A 16497-nucleotide genomic window follows, 5' to 3' on the forward strand; every position below is an offset into this window, starting at 1 on the left:
CGTGCTGCAACAGAATATCTTAAAAACAGCAGTGCATGCAGATACTGTGAACGCGCCCATTACAAAAACCAAACAAGAAAATATCATAAGAGGTAGACTTAACATACTGAACAAATAAACACATGGCAAAGCATATTGTTTAACAGTTTGTAAGTGTGTGTGTGTGTATGAATAATTGCTTCAATACTGTAAGTATGAACATTACATTTTCTTTAAATCATAGGAAGACTTTTTTTTGAGAGAGACACCAACATTATTCTTTTTTTCTTTGATTGGAGAAGGGCTGAAGTCACAGTGACTGGACTCCATTTTTATCGCTGGTGCTTTGGATCCCAATCCCAACCTAACTGTGTGTGCAAGAAATCAATCTGCTGCTTTAAATAAATAAGTTTATTGAAATGAACAATCATTAGCTTTAAATGAAAATCAGGGATGCAGGATGAATCATATTACATAATCATGAAGACTAAGGAGACATAACTCATGTATTGAAAAAAAAACACAAGTTTTGTCCATTCACAGCTTTAAAAAAAACTCCATTATTTGTTTTTCTTCTCCTGAGTAGCATCAAACCATGAATCCAGCAGTTTTTTCATGTAGTACAACTGCCAGCCGTGCACTTGAGCAGCAACCACTATAGCGACGTATGCAGCAGTCACTGCAGAGCAGCCAAAAATGAAGCGGAAGGCTTTTCCTTGACGGAAGAGCTGCTTTGCTACAGGAAACATCTCCATGCCACCATATATAAGAGGTGCAAAAGAGAACAGCCCTGCACTGATCATTGACAGGACCAGGTAGCTGATGTTGTTCTTTGGGAGGGACAGGCTGCTGAAGAGCAGAGGGAAGATGCTGAGCAGATAGGGGTACTCCCACTGGTACGGCATGGACACAGTGTCCTGTGACACAATGTTGAAGTGGCTGACGGTCACTTGCGCCGCCACCAGCAGCCAGATGAGAAAGTGGACCACGTTTAACTTCCGTATCTCTGACTTCAAGGAAGCGCTGCAAAAGAGAAAAACAGACCATCAGACTGCAACTCAGAGATAATGTTCATATTTATTGACAAATGCCAAACATAGATACTTGCTTCATCTGGTACTGTGGGGCCATCCTTAGTTTGTTTTTCATGTTTGGAGAAACCTGTTAATGCACAAGACAAATAATGTAACATGCACATGACAGCAACCAAAGAGCAGACACTCCTAAAAAAAAATGGTGATTTCATCAAATTTCATTGGAATATTTAAAATCCGGAAGACAATCAGGGTATTAAAAGGCATTTAATATTTAAAGCTGCAAAAGGACAGTTTTTTACATTCGAAAGCTGGAACTAACTGGTTAACCAGGCAATGTGACAGATTTAACCTGCCAATGTCCCAGTGTGCGAATAATCAGCCTGGTAAATGCAAGGACACCGTGAGGAGAAAGATAATAGAGGATACAGATTCAGCGATAGTCATAATAAACGTCACCGTTTCCCAGCTCTCACAACATGATGCAAACAGCGATTCAAACAGAAAACGGCCGTTTTCGCGCAGACTAGTCGGGCTGGGATTTGAAGCATTAGCTGCTACTGGCTAACCTAGTTTAGCGTTTACTTTGGACAGATACGTTTTGTACGTTAGTCTAGCATTTTTATTTATTTATTTGTTATCACAGGTAACGATAGTAGCAGAGTGAACTTAGCTTACCGATGATGCTTACACCTGACTTCTTCAACGTTTGGCCGAGCCCCTTGTTTAAATTTCTATCCAAAGGAGATGTGCTGAGTGAACATCAACGACAGCTTTAAGCATGCGCACTGACGACTGACAGCCCTCGGCAGCATCAGCATCTTCTTTTCACGTCACAATCAATAGTTCTGTTATCTGATACTCTTTATTTGGTAGTATTGGTTAAGTTAATTAAGTTGATTAACCATGATTGTCGCGCTCTACAGGGCTAAAATACCAATTTATAATGTTTTTCTGCAAAAACGAAAAAGACGCTGACTTTAAGAAATTTGATTACATGTAAAAATTTCAGATAATTTTGTTACATAAGTACAATTGAAAACGTAAAATTGAATGGAAATTGGTCAAATGAAATGATTGACTGATTATGATTGATTGGTTATCTAAATATAAATTATCTCATATAAATATTTACAGACTGGAAACCTGTCTAGAGCGTAACCTGTCTCTGCGGTTTTTTTGTGTTTGTTTTATTGTTTTTAAGTCACACTATTAGATCGAAATTCAGTGCTACAAAGCATAATTAATATCGATGTTGATTTTCAGGCAACAGTTCTTGATGAATACACTTTAGGCATCCTGATATATGCAAGGCTACATTTAGTAAATTATATTGATACGATGTAAAGTTTATTAAACCATGAGGGTCAAGTGGGTCAAATATGTTAAGCCTATAAAACCAGATCTCATGGAGGTGGTAAGTAAATGGCAGTGTGATTTTTTTTTTTTTTTTACTCATATTTCTCTTCAAACTTTGATCTCTTCCAAAAAAAATACACATTTTCAGGATAGACAAAGGATATGACACTCTTGTTGTTCATTTGTCCTTTTAAACTGCTTTCTGAAAACAAAGAATTAAGAAATGTTTCACCACATATGTTGTCTTAGGTTAATGAATAAATACTGCTACTATGGCTAGTGCTTACTGCTATTCACCTGCTTTGCATAATGGAATATTATCAAGTTGTTGGATTTAACATTATTTAACAGGAGTTTAATGAGATATGTGTGACAATCCTATCAATTTTTTTTTAATAAAGGAGTCTTCCAGTGCTTTCTTATTGTTTGCTCTTTAAATGTGCCATAACAGCTTTAGTCAAATGGGTTTCAGTGAAGCTCAAGATGATATCTGTGGCAATTCTTTTAATCAAACCATTTTTATTTAGAAAAACATCACAGACAATAACAACAAACTTGAAACATTGATACACATAATTTGATTACAATGACAATATTGGCACCAAAGTCATTATCATTTCCCGTGTTTGTTTTTTTTGTTTTTTTGCTGTTTATTGCATGCAAGTCATCAGCAGTAAAAATTACAACAACAACAACAATAACAATAAATTAATGACATAACTGTTGTTAATCAATTGCCGCAGCATTCAACACTTGCTTTAAGTCCATTAATGAATACAGAAAAACATGTAAAGGAAACACACTGCAGATACAGGAAACTTAATTTGGTCATCGCTCTTTTAAACATCTATAAACTGTTTTCCACATATTATGCCATCTTATTTGTAATTATACTCATAACAACTATAATGCACTGTGATATGCTTCTGTGGAAAAAATAATAATATGGCCTGCAAAACAGTCAAAGAATATAATCAGTTCATTTTTATGTAAAAGCAGTAAATAAAAATATTAACGGGTAACACTGGTTTTGACTTTAAAGGAGGACTCGGCGACTTGCAGTTCGGAGACTTGTTACCTATCAATGGGATTAGCTGTGGAATATTGTTTTGCACTATAAACCATGTGTAAACATGCAACTTTGTGTTTGTTTTCACGTAACACTGACATATAATTCAACTGTTTAGTTGGTGATAAAGAATTTTTGTTAAGTGTAAAATGTTAGGATGATAATGTACCAATATTTATTAGAGTATACTGAGTGGTTTTAATAGATCAGAGCAAAACTGTGTCCTATTTCCAATTCTAATACAGCACAATAACCACAAACCTACCTCAGAAAAATAAAACATAAAACTTATGATACATTCTTAAAATTTAAACCTCACTCAAGACCAATAATCAGCCAACAACACACTCAGGTTATTGACTTAATTTTGACAATCTATGTGTTGTGTAGCGTCTTTCTAAAGAAGAGTACACTAACTGCTGTTTCAGCTCACCAACCAGTACCAGTTGTCCCTTATACATACAATTCCTTCACTCAAGTCTTGTTCTTAACAGAACATTAGACTTAAAATGATCTTTACCCCCAGGTTTAGTCCTCTGCAACCCAATGTAGATACCAACACAAATAGAAATATATTTATCTAAAAAATAAACAAACAAAAATAAAACATGGCAATGTGCAGACTGCTGTAATGCAAACTTCATTGCTCCAATCTGAACTCTCATTTGAAAGAGATTTTTTTTCATACTTATTGTTATCACTAGAGAAAAGTCATTGATTATACAAATATATGCATGCAAAAAAATATATTTCCTGTTGAAATGAATGCTATCTTACTATTTTATACTTTCACATTATATGTTGCCACATGGGGTAGCTGCCAATTTTAAAGACATACAGGGACCAAATTTGACACAGCTGCAACAGTGTTACTATTATTATACCATCTCTTTTTACCCTCATTTACTTATACTTCCCTTCTATGTTTATACTAATAACTTCCACTCTTAAAATATGCGCATGAAAGTACCTTTGTAGCCATTTCTAAATTCTGTTTTTTTCTTCTTCTTTTTTTACATTCTTTTATACCATCCAGTGCTGTAAAAGAAAGATTTTTGCTCTCCCAATTAAACCATCTCTTTGGCTTCGTACAGATTTAATTTGCCAGATTTAATATCTTCTTTAAAATATATTATTTTGTCTTGTCTGTTGACGACACTATTTGCTTGCTGACTTTGCATTAAAAGTACGCTTAGTGTAAGGTAATCTGTGTTTTCTGTCATACAAAAATATGCTCTTGTGTTCTTCTTACCAAAGCCTCTCTCTCTCTGCAGTTTGTGGTTTTACATTGGATATAACAAGTACCCAGTGAAGGAGGAATGCACGTACTGTCCAGCATAAAGTCCTGAAGCCTGATCTGAGGGCAGCTGAATATACACAGTGTCCCCTAGCTGTAGAGGTAATACTGCACTCCCTGATGCTTGGTCTAGGAAACCCTTTTTGTATTCATCATATGTATACATTACAGGCTCATTGTTTCTCATTAAAGCAACCCAAACATTAGTTCCTTTGCAATGAATGTGGTAGGCAAAGTAATAAATACCAGGTACTTCACAAGTGAAAATTCCTGTCTGGGGATTGTAGTTTTGGCGACCATTGTACAAAAGCTTGTCAAAGATGACTGGAGTGCCGACAGGTGGAAATGGAGTCATTGCTGTAGCTGTGAATGCTGGCATTTCCAGCCCACTGGGACCCATTACTTCTGCCCCATTGCCTCCATACTTGCCCTTCTTGCCATAACTTCCAGCTTTAACACCGTCTAGTCTTGGGCCCATCTCAGAAAGCACTCCTGCCATTTCAGGTGACACACTAGGTATTCCAGGTGGACCTGGTGGTCCAGGAGGGCCAGGCAGACCTCGTTGCCCAGGGAGTCCTGATGGGCCTTCTTTTCCTGGGGGTCCTATGGGACCAGGTAGACCTGGACCTCCTTCAACTGCAATGCCTGGTGGACCAGGAGGACCATAATCTCCTTTTGGTCCTTGAAGACCAGGGGGCCCAATTGGTCCTGCTGCACCATCCATTCCTGGGATTCCTTTAGGGCCTTGGGGCCCCACTTCACCTGGTTCACCTCTTTCTCCTTTGGGACCAGGAGGTCCCGAAGAACCAGGAACACCAGGTAGACCTTCAGGTCCAATGTCTCCTTTGGCACCAATTGGTCCTGGTGGGCCTCTTGGTCCTGGCTCTCCCTGGTCTCCTGGCAGGCCATCCTTTCCAGGTAACCCTTGAGGACCAGGCTCACCCTGGGCTCCATCAAAACCTTTAGATCCTTCTTCTCCACAATCTCCTTTAGGACCAGGTGCACCCATAGGCCCCGGGGGTCCAGTAGGGCCTGGATGACCTTCAGGACCTTTTGGTCCAGAAGGTCCAGGCGTACCAGGTAGACCGCTGTAACCCTTATCTCCCTTTGGTCCAGGTGATCCAGGTGGCCCACTCATACCTTTATCACCCTTTGGTCCTGGGAGTCCCGGTTTACCAAATCCTGGCAATCCTGGCTTTCCTGGCAAACCTGGTGGTCCTGGAAGACCTTTCACACCTGGCATGCCTGGTTGTCCTGGTAGACCATTTTGACCTGGCTTCCCTTGACCAGGTAGACCTGCTGGGCCAGGCTGTCCTTTTTCACCTGGTGGTCCAGCTGGCCCTTGATGTCCTGGATGTCCCTTTTCTCCTGGTGGTCCCTGTGGTCCTGGTGTGCCATTCAATCCAGGTTTACCAAAACCAGGCAATCCTCTTGGACCAGCAGGCCCAGGGAGCCCTGGAAGCCCTTTGTGTCCAGGTGGTCCTGGCAACCCCATCCCTTTGTCTCCTTTGGGTCCCGGCAGTCCTGGTAAACCTGGAAGACCTTTGTGACCTGGCTCACCTTTGGGCCCCATTTGACCTGGTAAACCTTGAACACCTGGTTTACCTATGCCTGGAAGTCCAGGTGGTCCTGGGGGTCCTTGAGGCCCTGGCTGTCCAGGTGGTCCTTCTTCACCCCTAGGGCCCATTTCTCCTTGAGGGCCAACAATACCAGTTCCTCCAGGTTTTCCAGGAAGCCCAGGAAAACCTGGTTTCCCAACTCCTGGAATTCCCGGTGGACCAGGAGGTCCAGGCCGTCCTGCAGGTCCTGGCAACCCATTCCCTGGAGGCCCAAGAGGTCCTGAAGGTCCCTCTGGTCCAGGTGGCCCAGGTGGCCCAGCAGGGCCTGGCTCTCCTTGGGGAATTCCCTCAGCACCACTAGGAATTGTCTGGCCTGTGAGAAATTAGTACATTATTCACACAGAAATAATAAATCTAAAAATTCACAGAGACATATTGTTTATAAAGTTTTAAAATGACACATACAAATGAATATTTGTTTCAATTTCTTTAGTTTAATATAAAAACGCCAATGATGACAGGTTGGCAGATATAAAATAGCATTTTTGCAGCAACAAGTTGATTGCCAATGGCCTGAAAACTTGGTGTGGTGTGCAGTGTGTCCCTTAAAGTTTTGAGGAAACCGGAAAAGTGAAGGACAAAAAGGTAAAAAGGTCTGATATCATCTTGACAGAGAACAGATCAAAAGGAAGCCAACATATACAGAAGAGCTTTAAATGTCCTTCAAGAATCCTGGAGAACTATTCCTGCAGATTACGTAGAGAAATTACAAGAAATCTGTTTTGAGAGAGTTGAGGCTGTGTTGAAAAATAAAGGAGGCCAAATACTGACTTCCACCCTCTTTATAAATGTACAAACTCTGTTTTTGCCTTATATAGTGTATTTCGATTCATGATTGTACATGCTTCAATAAACTGCTGCATCTATTTCCATTTTCATAGCAAAATGTAAAGAAATGAGGGGTGACTCAAGACCTTTTCATAGTACCGTGTAACTGAGTACTTATATTATAAACTTAAGAGACATCTGTTTACTGGTCATTCTTTAGCTCGATAGTAGAGGTTCAAAATCCACATGTATGTATTGCTAAAGTTGGTGGCATAGGTCTTTAAAACTGTTTTCTTACCTTTGTCTTTGCCACCATTGTAGCTTCCCCCCTTATGAGCATTTTCCTTTCCCTTGTGCATGGGCATTGGTGGGAGCTCCTTGCTGTAATGGGGATACTGCATATAGGGCATGTCTTTGCCTAGGTACTGCTGCTGAGGAAAGCCACCTTTGCCCATGCCAATATGTTGGATATGCTGCATCGGTTGGTATGGCTGAGGATGCTGCTTGTGACCGTAGTATGCTCCTCCACTCACAAAGGTAAGAACTACAAGCTGTAGCAGGAAGAGGGGGGCAAGGAGGGGAGGCATGGCCAAGGCCTGTATGGTGGATAGAGAAGACAAGATTTGATGAAGCTCCAGATGTTTTTACAAGTTTTTTTTTATTTTTTTTATGGTATGCAGATAAGTATTTCTTGCAATATCATGAAGCTCAAGTGGGTAGCTCTATCTGCAAAGTGGAGGCAGTGTACAACCACACTCTGTCTCCCTCTGCTGGATATACGAAGGGACAATAGACTTGCCCCTGATGTGAGTCTCAGTACCTTAGATATAACATTGTTACTGGTGTACAAAAAGTTTGAGTTTTTAATTTGTTTTCAGGATGATCTCGATAAGTAGAAAGACAATAGATTAAGGAAATGAGCTTGGCAAAAAGCTAGGTTATTTTATTCCTTTTGCAGCTCAGCAGTTAGCAGCCAAGCCTAACATTAAAAAAGTGATTAGGTTTGACAATTTTACTTAGGATATTCTAGAAAAGCACAATCATTATTATGACCCTCTAGAAACATTTTTTTCATTAAACAAAAAATGATAAATGCCTTCAATGTCCTAATATTACAATTGATCTTCAAATCTCTCATTTTTACCCTCCTAGAAGAAATCTTTTACATTAGCAAACACGTTTTATGAAGAAAAAAGCACAAATTAAATATAACAATCAAATGGAAAATTTTAAGATGATATATGTCCTTTGATTCATAAAAATGCTGAAAAAATGCTTAATATGATTTTCTAAATATTTTTCTTCGATACCCCTTCACTTGTGCTTTTTGCAGTTTCAATTTGACACTCAAATTTACAATTAAAAAAAAAAAAAAAGTATTGATACAAGTTGTCTGGATTTCTGCAGCAAAAAATCTCAGTTTTTCTCAGAGTTCATGTCCTGGAAACGATCATAATTAAGCAGTAACACAGCAGTACCTTGGATATTTGCAGAGGTGACATGTGCAATACTATAACATTATTATTATTACTATTATTATTATTGTGATGATGATGGAGATTTATACAGCCTGAATGAACTAGAAGATTGTTAAGAGGAAGTAACACTTGAGCGAACATTTATTTTTTATCTTGTTTTTAAAAGTGGGTGAAGTATTTCTGCCACCTATAAGCTAACTCACTGGTATGCAGTGAGTTGGCACTCACTGGCTGAAAATTCTCAATAATCGTGCAAAAATGGCAGAGAGAAAGATTCTGCCACCTGTGTTTGGCATAAGTAGACTACAAGATCCACATAAAACAAGGTGTGGCCTCCAACCTGGTGTAATAGCAAAGCATGTAATAGGAATCCAAACACTAGACCGGTGTGTCTATTACATGTGTTGCCATTATATCGGGTTTTGTCCTCTCAGACTGAGTGTGCTGAGGTAGGATCTGTTCATTTTACATTCAGATCCAATAAGTACATCTGTCAGCAAATAAAGTTGAAGCCCAACTGTGCAGCTTTTACTACCTTTTAATGTGCTTCAGTATATCCATTTTTTCAACCTTAAACTGCTTTAAACAGATAACTAAAAACAAAGCAAGTAAAAGCAACTTTTCTTGGTGCTGCTCCTCTGAGTATATACTTATTACTTATTACTGATTTAGTCTTTCTTAAAAGTATCTTTTTCATCTCAGACTGAGTCCTCTTCCCTACTCCATGCACAGCTTCAAACACAGTCCTGGTCCAAATTTTATTACAGCCAACTCATCTCTAGCTTCACATCCTAAACCACATCCTTTATGTCCTCTTCATCACCGGCACTTTGGATCTTTCCTGCATTCTGACCTTTTCTCAGCTGTCTGGTGATTTTGACATGGCAATGCCACTGTCTCCCCCAGTGAGAGCTTGTCTTTGAACAGAGTCCACCAAGTTTCTGCGGTGACAGAGGCCAGACGTGGCAAAGAGTCCACAGGGATGCCACTGACGTCTCTCAACAAGAACTGGGACTCTTTCTTTTTTCCCCCCCATGCGAATTGGAAGCTGTTCAGTGTTTCCATTATTCTTATCGGTGGCATGAAGCCTGAAGACGTTACACACAATTATAAATGTAATGACTGAAAGGTGTGACTAAAAGGGCTGGGTGAGTGGGTTAGAAAAAAGACATTAACTGATCCTAAAATATTTCTTAGATTAAAATATTCAGATGCGTTTTTGCAGTGGTGATATCAGTGATGGATATTTAATACTGCGTAATGATTTTGACCAAACACAATATATGTATGAAACAAGCAAAGAAAACAAATGTGGCAGTTTTACTGCCCTTCAGGTACGTCCCAGCTCAGAGTTGGTATGTGTGTGTGTGTGTGTGTGTGTGTGTGTGTGTGTGTGTGTGTGTGTGTGTGTGTGTGTGTGTGTGTGTGTGTGTGTGTGTGTGTGTATAGATGTTTTTAAAGTGGTGGAAATATTCTGAAAAAACTTGCAGATCAGAGACACCACACAACGAAGGTCTGTTCAGTGTCACATAGCAACACTAAAGAGTTGTTATGGTGCCTGCAGAGAGATGGAAATACCGCCTGTCTTTACCTCCCGTGCTTTTCTCCAGCACATTATTCTACATAGGTGTTGCCTCCCTACAGACTTATTCGTACACCAAGGCCACTTTCAGACTTTGACATAAACATTAGGCAGCAATTTCCAGGTGTGAACTTGTTATTAGAGAAAACAGAAAGAGAGACGCCTGGGTTTATAACAAAGTGCCTCTAAATGATTCTGTTATACAGACTAAGTGCTAATATCATTCTTCTGTGTCCACACAGATGGCAGACATGGAGTCACGTATAACTGTGGCACAGATGTGAGAAGACATGATGGCGTGAGTAACGTGTTGTGCCGTTTCTCACACCTGTAGGATTTACAGTTTAATTCTAGTACTGGTGTAAAACAATGCAACTACCTCAGTGATGACAGGCAATCATTTGCAGCAGGAACAACAACTATGCTTTTCATTTCCATGCCAGGCAGATGCCACCCGTGTGTCATTTGGTTCACACTCCTCTCACAGATATTTGTTTCAAAGTCTGTTAAGAAAAATTAGACTTTCTATAATAATATTAATATTATAAATTGGAATTGGTATTTTCCTTTGCAATTGTATTTTCTACACTGCATATGCAGAAGTTTATGGTCATTCAAGCGGCTTTGGGAGAGTGTACTTTGACACAGAAAGGTTTGAGTTGCAGTCTTAAAACAATTAGTGTTGGTGGGAACACTCGGTAAAAGACACCAACACTATAGTCAACCATGCATTTATCTCCAAAGCCCCTCTGCATTGAGCAAAAACATGTTGATATTTAGCCGCTGCCTTTGCATGGGCACTCAAAGTCATGAATGTCACAACTTCATCACAAACCAAATTTTAAAATGTAAGCTGGTTATGGAGCTAGACACAAACTTCATCTTGTATATTTTATGAGATGGAAACAGTCTCTGAATCTAGGTAATGAAAGCCACGCACAAGTGCTTTCATCTTGCATTCTTTCTCATGGCCAGCAGGGGGTGACTTCTTTGACCATAAAAAGTGAGACTGCATATAAGCTTATGAGAGAATAACTGTAATGCTCACTTAATATATGTCCAAAGTAACTACTTTCCAGATAACTTAATGGTCTCAATTACTGGTTTGAAGTCTTAATTAATACAGCATGATGTTAATTTTGTGAATTATGTTTCCATTTATAAAAAAGTAGATGATAAATCAGGGTGTGTTTTAGGGTGTGGCTAAAGTGATTCACAATATTCTACTGTTTGATCTCTTCTTTTCTTGATCAGATCCATCTCTGATTTGATAACCCTATTTTCAAAATAGTAAAACATCCATCCATCCACCCATCCATCCATCCATCCATCCATCCATCCATCCAGCCATCCATCCATCCACCCACCCATCCATCCATCCATCCATCCATCCATCCATCCATCCTCTTCCACTCCAGGATCATGGGAGGATGGACTCTATCTGTGGTGTCACAGTGAGAGTGAGAGTAGGGTGCACTGAAGATAGCAGCGAATCAGCAATAATCAAAATCTTTCACACAGTTTGTCATTGAGTTATTTAGTAAAACACCACAAACAGTTAGCTCAGGACAGCGTTAAAAGAGATTTATTTCTCTAAAGCTGTGTCATTAACTATAACAAAAGCTTATCCAAACACATTTGTTGAAATTTCTCTCAGGATTTCTCAGGTGTTACAGAATGAGGATTATATTCTATCAACCTGGCTCCTATAGTTGGATAATTAATCTTCATTGAGCATTACGTAAAATGAGACGTCAGCCTTTGGAGACAAGGAGTTACAAATGTCTGCTTTAACAACCCTGTTTGTTCAGCATCTGCTGCCAAGCTCATATGTGGCTCGTCACACACCACTGGGCTCTCAGCATGAGCTGCTGCTCAGGCACTTCTAAAAATAAGCAGGCAGAAGTAGTCTACCTTGTACGCCCATCTGTCATGTAGGTATTTGAATTAGTATCTGTCTGTTGAGTGTGAATCCTCTTCCTTAAATACTTCCAGATGTCCATCTTCTTGACATTTTACACAAGCGAAACACAGTAAATTCATCAGGGGTGGGACAAAAAAAGAAAGGACTCGTGGTCATCATATGAGTGTAACATGTAGGTTTTGCTTAGTCAACCCACACCTGGCGCACATTGAGGTGTGGGCTAGTGCAGGTCATACAAGTGGCAATCACTGGAATCTCATTAAAGTTACAACAGCTGCACAAATCCCTGTAGACAAATATGTAAAGAAAAAGGCAGGATGCCACTAAACTGCAGTGGGTCTAAATGACCTTACATCTGGAGTTTACCTTCAGACGTATTGACTGATTGATTAGAAAAATCAAATAATAAAAAAGTAATAATAATAATTAATAATGTAAGATGATCAGTTTTTGTCAGTAATAGAGAAGCAGTTAGGAAGCGATGTGAGGACAAATAGTGCTCTTAAATATAATTAATATAGAAGTCTGCATCATCAGTTTCAATACAAAACAATTGGAAAGAATTACACAGATGACCACAACAAGTCAGAGCTGATCGACTACTCTGTTATGTACACACAGCGATTGCGGCTGATGGATGAGGCAGCCAAGTATACACAACTAAGCGGTGTGGCACATTCTTACACAGACACACGTTCAGTCTTCCTTTGCTTTACACTGAGATGGAAATATTAGCACTGTCTCCCACCCTCACGCCTTCAGACACATCTGTCTCTGACATCTGTCTGTCTACACTGTCTGACAGACTTTTCTCACTGTCTCCCTTTCTCTCTGTGTCTGCACAGAGACATGTCTGTTCTTCAGCATCAGTCGCGTTTCTTTCCTCGATGTCTTCCCCTGTCTGTTTGCTCCTACTGACCTTTTTCCTCCCTTTGGAAACATACAGGCTCAGCGACCTGAGACCACTCAGTCACCTCCTAGACTGTGGTGGAGGTCAGAGGACAAGACGGCATGTTTCAGGAAACCACAGCGGGGAAAGTTTAGTGCACACAATATTCACTTAGCCTTTATGATACAGGCTGTCTGACAAAAACAGTTTAATCCCCACTGAAATTGCTTGACAAACCACACTGCCTTCCTCTCTTCACCGCAAACCAGCTGCAGATTCATACTTGATGCCAGCAGTACCCTTGCACTCAATCTTGGTAACTGGCCTGGTGTTGGTTGTGGTTTCTGGGCGAAAGGCAAAGACATTTGCAGCTCCTCGGCTCCCTAAATGCAGCTTTTATCACAAAGCACACCTTGTAAAATTAACACCTCCTAGAGTCAAGCTGCAAAAGTCCTCATTCAAACAAACCCTATGCACAAACCACAGCAACACAGCTACACACACACTGCCACAGCTGTGCAGCTAAATGACCAAACTGTTTACTTCTTTCCCTCTGCTTTGCTCAACCATCATTCTGGGTTTTCACAGCATTCTTTTGTCTCTTTGTCCAATGCATTCCTGAAGTTTGGTGTTGTGGGGTACAGCTATGCTGTGCCTGCACACATTCACTGTTTAAAAAACCTTTGTTTTGTGCACACGGCCGACTGAATCTGTTGCACAGTAAAGTCACAGGCCACACACCGATTCTATACTACAATGTTTTTGTTTTAGGAATTTTTTTCATTTTGTTAGACATGGCACAGTTGAAAGTAAAAGAAGACCACTCTAATTTGTCATGTGTTGTCATATTTTGATAACAACTTTTTATTGGTCATATTATATCGGGTAAAAATCACCCGGCATTAGTGATTGTGCTACTTTTATAGCGATAGGGTTAATAAACTATGTTCCCCTGAACATCATGTGCAAAAACAAAACGTATGCACAAACCAATGTAAATGGTTAGTGTCAGATTATTAATTTAAAAGTGTTTACTGCTGTTGTTGTTGTTATTTTATGTTGAAACTGTATATGATGTGGTTTCCACTGAATGTGTGACCAAGAATAGTGTTAAAGTTTAGTTACCAATGAGCCACTATCACTGAGACGCCATCTTTAGATTAGTTGCTGAAATTGTTTAATACAACAGCCTTTGCTAACTGGGTCATGCAAGCAATGAGTATTCTGATAAAAGTTATGCTGTTCCATACTTTAGCAATATAAATGTGAGCTTATTACTCACAGGTACACAGTAATAAGCTGTTTATGGATACTATAGAACTGTATTTTTTTTACTATAAGAAAATAGTGACACTGTAAAACAACAGTAGAAAGCCTGTAATTGTGCCCCTGAGGACCATATGTAAGTAAACAGTTGCATTTTTGTATTGGTGTGTTGTTTTAATTAAAAGTCATACAGCTTTAAAAAAAAATGTTGTCTCCTTAGTGTACTGTTCAAGGGAAGTAACCTACCAGCTATTGTACATAGTCATAATCACAGACTTTAAGTGAGAATATAAATTTATCATTGCTGAGACTCAACCTTTCCTCAGTTTGCACTCTCCTCCTACATGTCTGATCAGGTGGTTTGATCCTAATAAGAAATAGCCAAATCTCAATCCTTTTACTGACAATGAGCCAAACGAAACTATGGAGAGATGTCAGAGAAAGAAAGCATCACAAAGCAAATCGGACCGCAGAGACAGAGCTGCTGTGGACCAAAGGCAGTGTTTGCTCTACAGTCTCTTCTCACCAAACTGCTGCTCTTACCGCCATCACATGCATCTGCAAGTTTGGCTTCAGCCTTTCTGCACACAGGCATGCACGCAAAGCATTTGAATGGATATTTGCGTCCAGCGCTGGGTTTACTGAGAAGCTCAGAGTGATGCTGTGCATGAAGGATTTAGAGGAACGCCCATCCATCTAACTTAAGGGATGCTCCGCCCGCTTCTCAGCAGCATGATGGTGTGTCAAAAATATTAATTACATCTTAGCAATGTGTCATAAAACACAACACATGAGTTAGACAACAACATAATGGAAGATGAATATTTCTGGAACTTTAAAAAAATATATCTGTAGTATAATTTTATTCCTTAATAAAAGCATGCTTTAAAAAAATCACAGACAGAAGTGGATACCTTAAAATGAATGTAATTTCTAGTGTTATTAAAAAAAACACGCTATAAACAAAAAAACAAACAAAAAGAAAAAAAGTATTTAAAAGATAAGATACAAAATTTCAATAATTCCTTACCTTTGTAAATAACTTTACTGGAAAAAAATCAGACTCTCAGACAGAATAGCAGACAGCCACGCAAAGAGAACTCTAGCAAGTGAGCTCATAACACATGCACACCTTGAGGACTCAGCTTTTTATCTGCTGCAGGGTGGAGTCACTGGGGTGAGAGAGAAAGAGGCAAAGGGAGAGAGAAAGGGGAAGGGTGGGATGGAGGAAGCAATGGAGCGACTGCGATTTGACGGAGAGTAAATATCACTTTGCAAAAGGTTATGCCAGAATTTATAGTGGCAAAACATCCTCACATCCCCCTGCTGAGTGTCAGCAGTGGATGAGAATGATGAAACAGGAATGTTTCCCTCATTAATGATGTGATGTACTTGATGCAGTAACAAGCAGAGTAATTAATTAATCTATGTGAGCTCAGAGACGGTGCAGCTGGCTGCTTGCAACCACCTGTTCTGGTACACACCTGGGAGAAAAACACCTTTAAAACAGTTGAGCCTATAAATAAGTTAAACATTACTGTACCTGCAAATTAATGAACTTCTAAGGAAATTGTAACTGGTATTGTCCTCTTTACTTTTAATGTACTTTTAATCTATGATCTGCACCTACATTAGTATTTAAAATAGTGTTTTTTGTATATAGAAAACTTTTCCGATTAGGTAGATCTGCTTCCACTACTTGACTGTATTTCAGTGATAATACCTTCCAACCCCGTGTGCAGTTCACTGAAACACATCCTATGTTGCCAGGAGCTTTGGTTTCACTCATGACGATTGCATTTCATCATCAGTGTTTATTCAACGTTTGTCCAAAACAGAGGGGGAAAATAACATCCTGCTGTGAACGCCTGTGCATGCAAAAGTGCGAACAAGTCAGCATCGAGTGCGGTGGAAAGCTTGCCGATGTGTACCTGGAGGGAGCATTCAGTCACAGCCTCAGACTAAAAATACTCTTTTTCTCAGAGTTTCTTTGTCCGTCTGTGACGACAGATGCTTTCCAGGACAGTTTTGACACGTGTGTTCGACAAGTTTCTTATAACAACCTAGTAACTCTGACGTGTCTCGCCACCTAAATATATACAGCATGTACACAAAGTGTGACTCTGTTCTTCAGCTCTGACTGTGCGTTGGCATTTATTTCCTTTGCGTAAACTGCCATGCTCTTTGCTCGTGAGATTTTAGATGCGGAACAGAGACCAGCAGTGTGTCTTTC

At 39.6% G+C, this 16497-nt stretch overlaps 2 protein-coding genes across 2 annotated transcripts; both read right to left on the reverse strand.

Annotated features, from left to right (window-relative positions):
• Window positions 1-8: 8 nt before the first annotated feature.
• jagn1a (jagunal homolog 1a) lies at window positions 9-2736 on the reverse strand. Its single transcript, XM_085385439.1, has 3 exons — window positions 1692-2736; window positions 1088-1140; window positions 9-1002 (listed from the first exon to the last, which is right to left on the reverse strand). The coding sequence occupies exons 2-3, from the start codon at window positions 1126-1128 to the stop codon at window positions 540-542; spliced, it is 504 nt and encodes a 167-aa protein (XP_085241565.1). The 5' UTR covers window positions 1129-1140; window positions 1692-2736; the 3' UTR covers window positions 9-539.
• Window positions 2737-2871: 135 nt separating this feature from the next.
• col8a1a (collagen, type VIII, alpha 1a) lies at window positions 2872-15437 on the reverse strand. Its single transcript, XM_085385435.1, has 3 exons — window positions 15295-15437; window positions 7424-7721; window positions 2872-6670 (listed from the first exon to the last, which is right to left on the reverse strand). Exons 2-3 carry the CDS (start codon window positions 7710-7712, stop codon window positions 4725-4727), a joined length of 2235 nt encoding a protein of 744 aa, XP_085241561.1. The 5' UTR covers window positions 7713-7721; window positions 15295-15437; the 3' UTR covers window positions 2872-4724.
• Window positions 15438-16497: the final 1060 nt, after the last annotated feature.

The sequence above is a fragment of the Rhamphochromis longiceps genome, linkage group LG16 (genome assembly GCF_057381845.1).
Source record: "Rhamphochromis longiceps isolate RC_006_pf linkage group LG16, R_longiceps_female_GT1.1, whole genome shotgun sequence".
Lineage (NCBI taxonomy): Eukaryota > Metazoa > Chordata > Actinopteri > Cichliformes > Cichlidae > Rhamphochromis > Rhamphochromis longiceps.

Excerpts from the sequence above, each read along its gene's own strand:
- jagn1a (XM_085385439.1), bottom strand. The coding sequence starts at position 1,128 with ATGAAAAACAAACTAAGGATGGCCCCACAGTACCAGATGAA. Across the intron at positions 1,003-1,087 it reads GCCCCACAGTACCAGATGAA|CGCTTCCTTGAAGTCAGAGA; the intron begins GCAAGTATCTAT and ends TCTCTTTTGCAG.
- col8a1a (XM_085385435.1), bottom strand. The coding sequence starts at position 7,712 with ATGCCTCCCCTCCTTGCCCCCCTCTTCCTGCTACAGCTTGTAGTTCTT. Across the intron at positions 6,671-7,423 it reads CAATGGTGGCAAAGACAAAG|GCCAGACAATTCCTAGTGGT; the intron begins GTAAGAAAACAG and ends AATTTCTCACAG.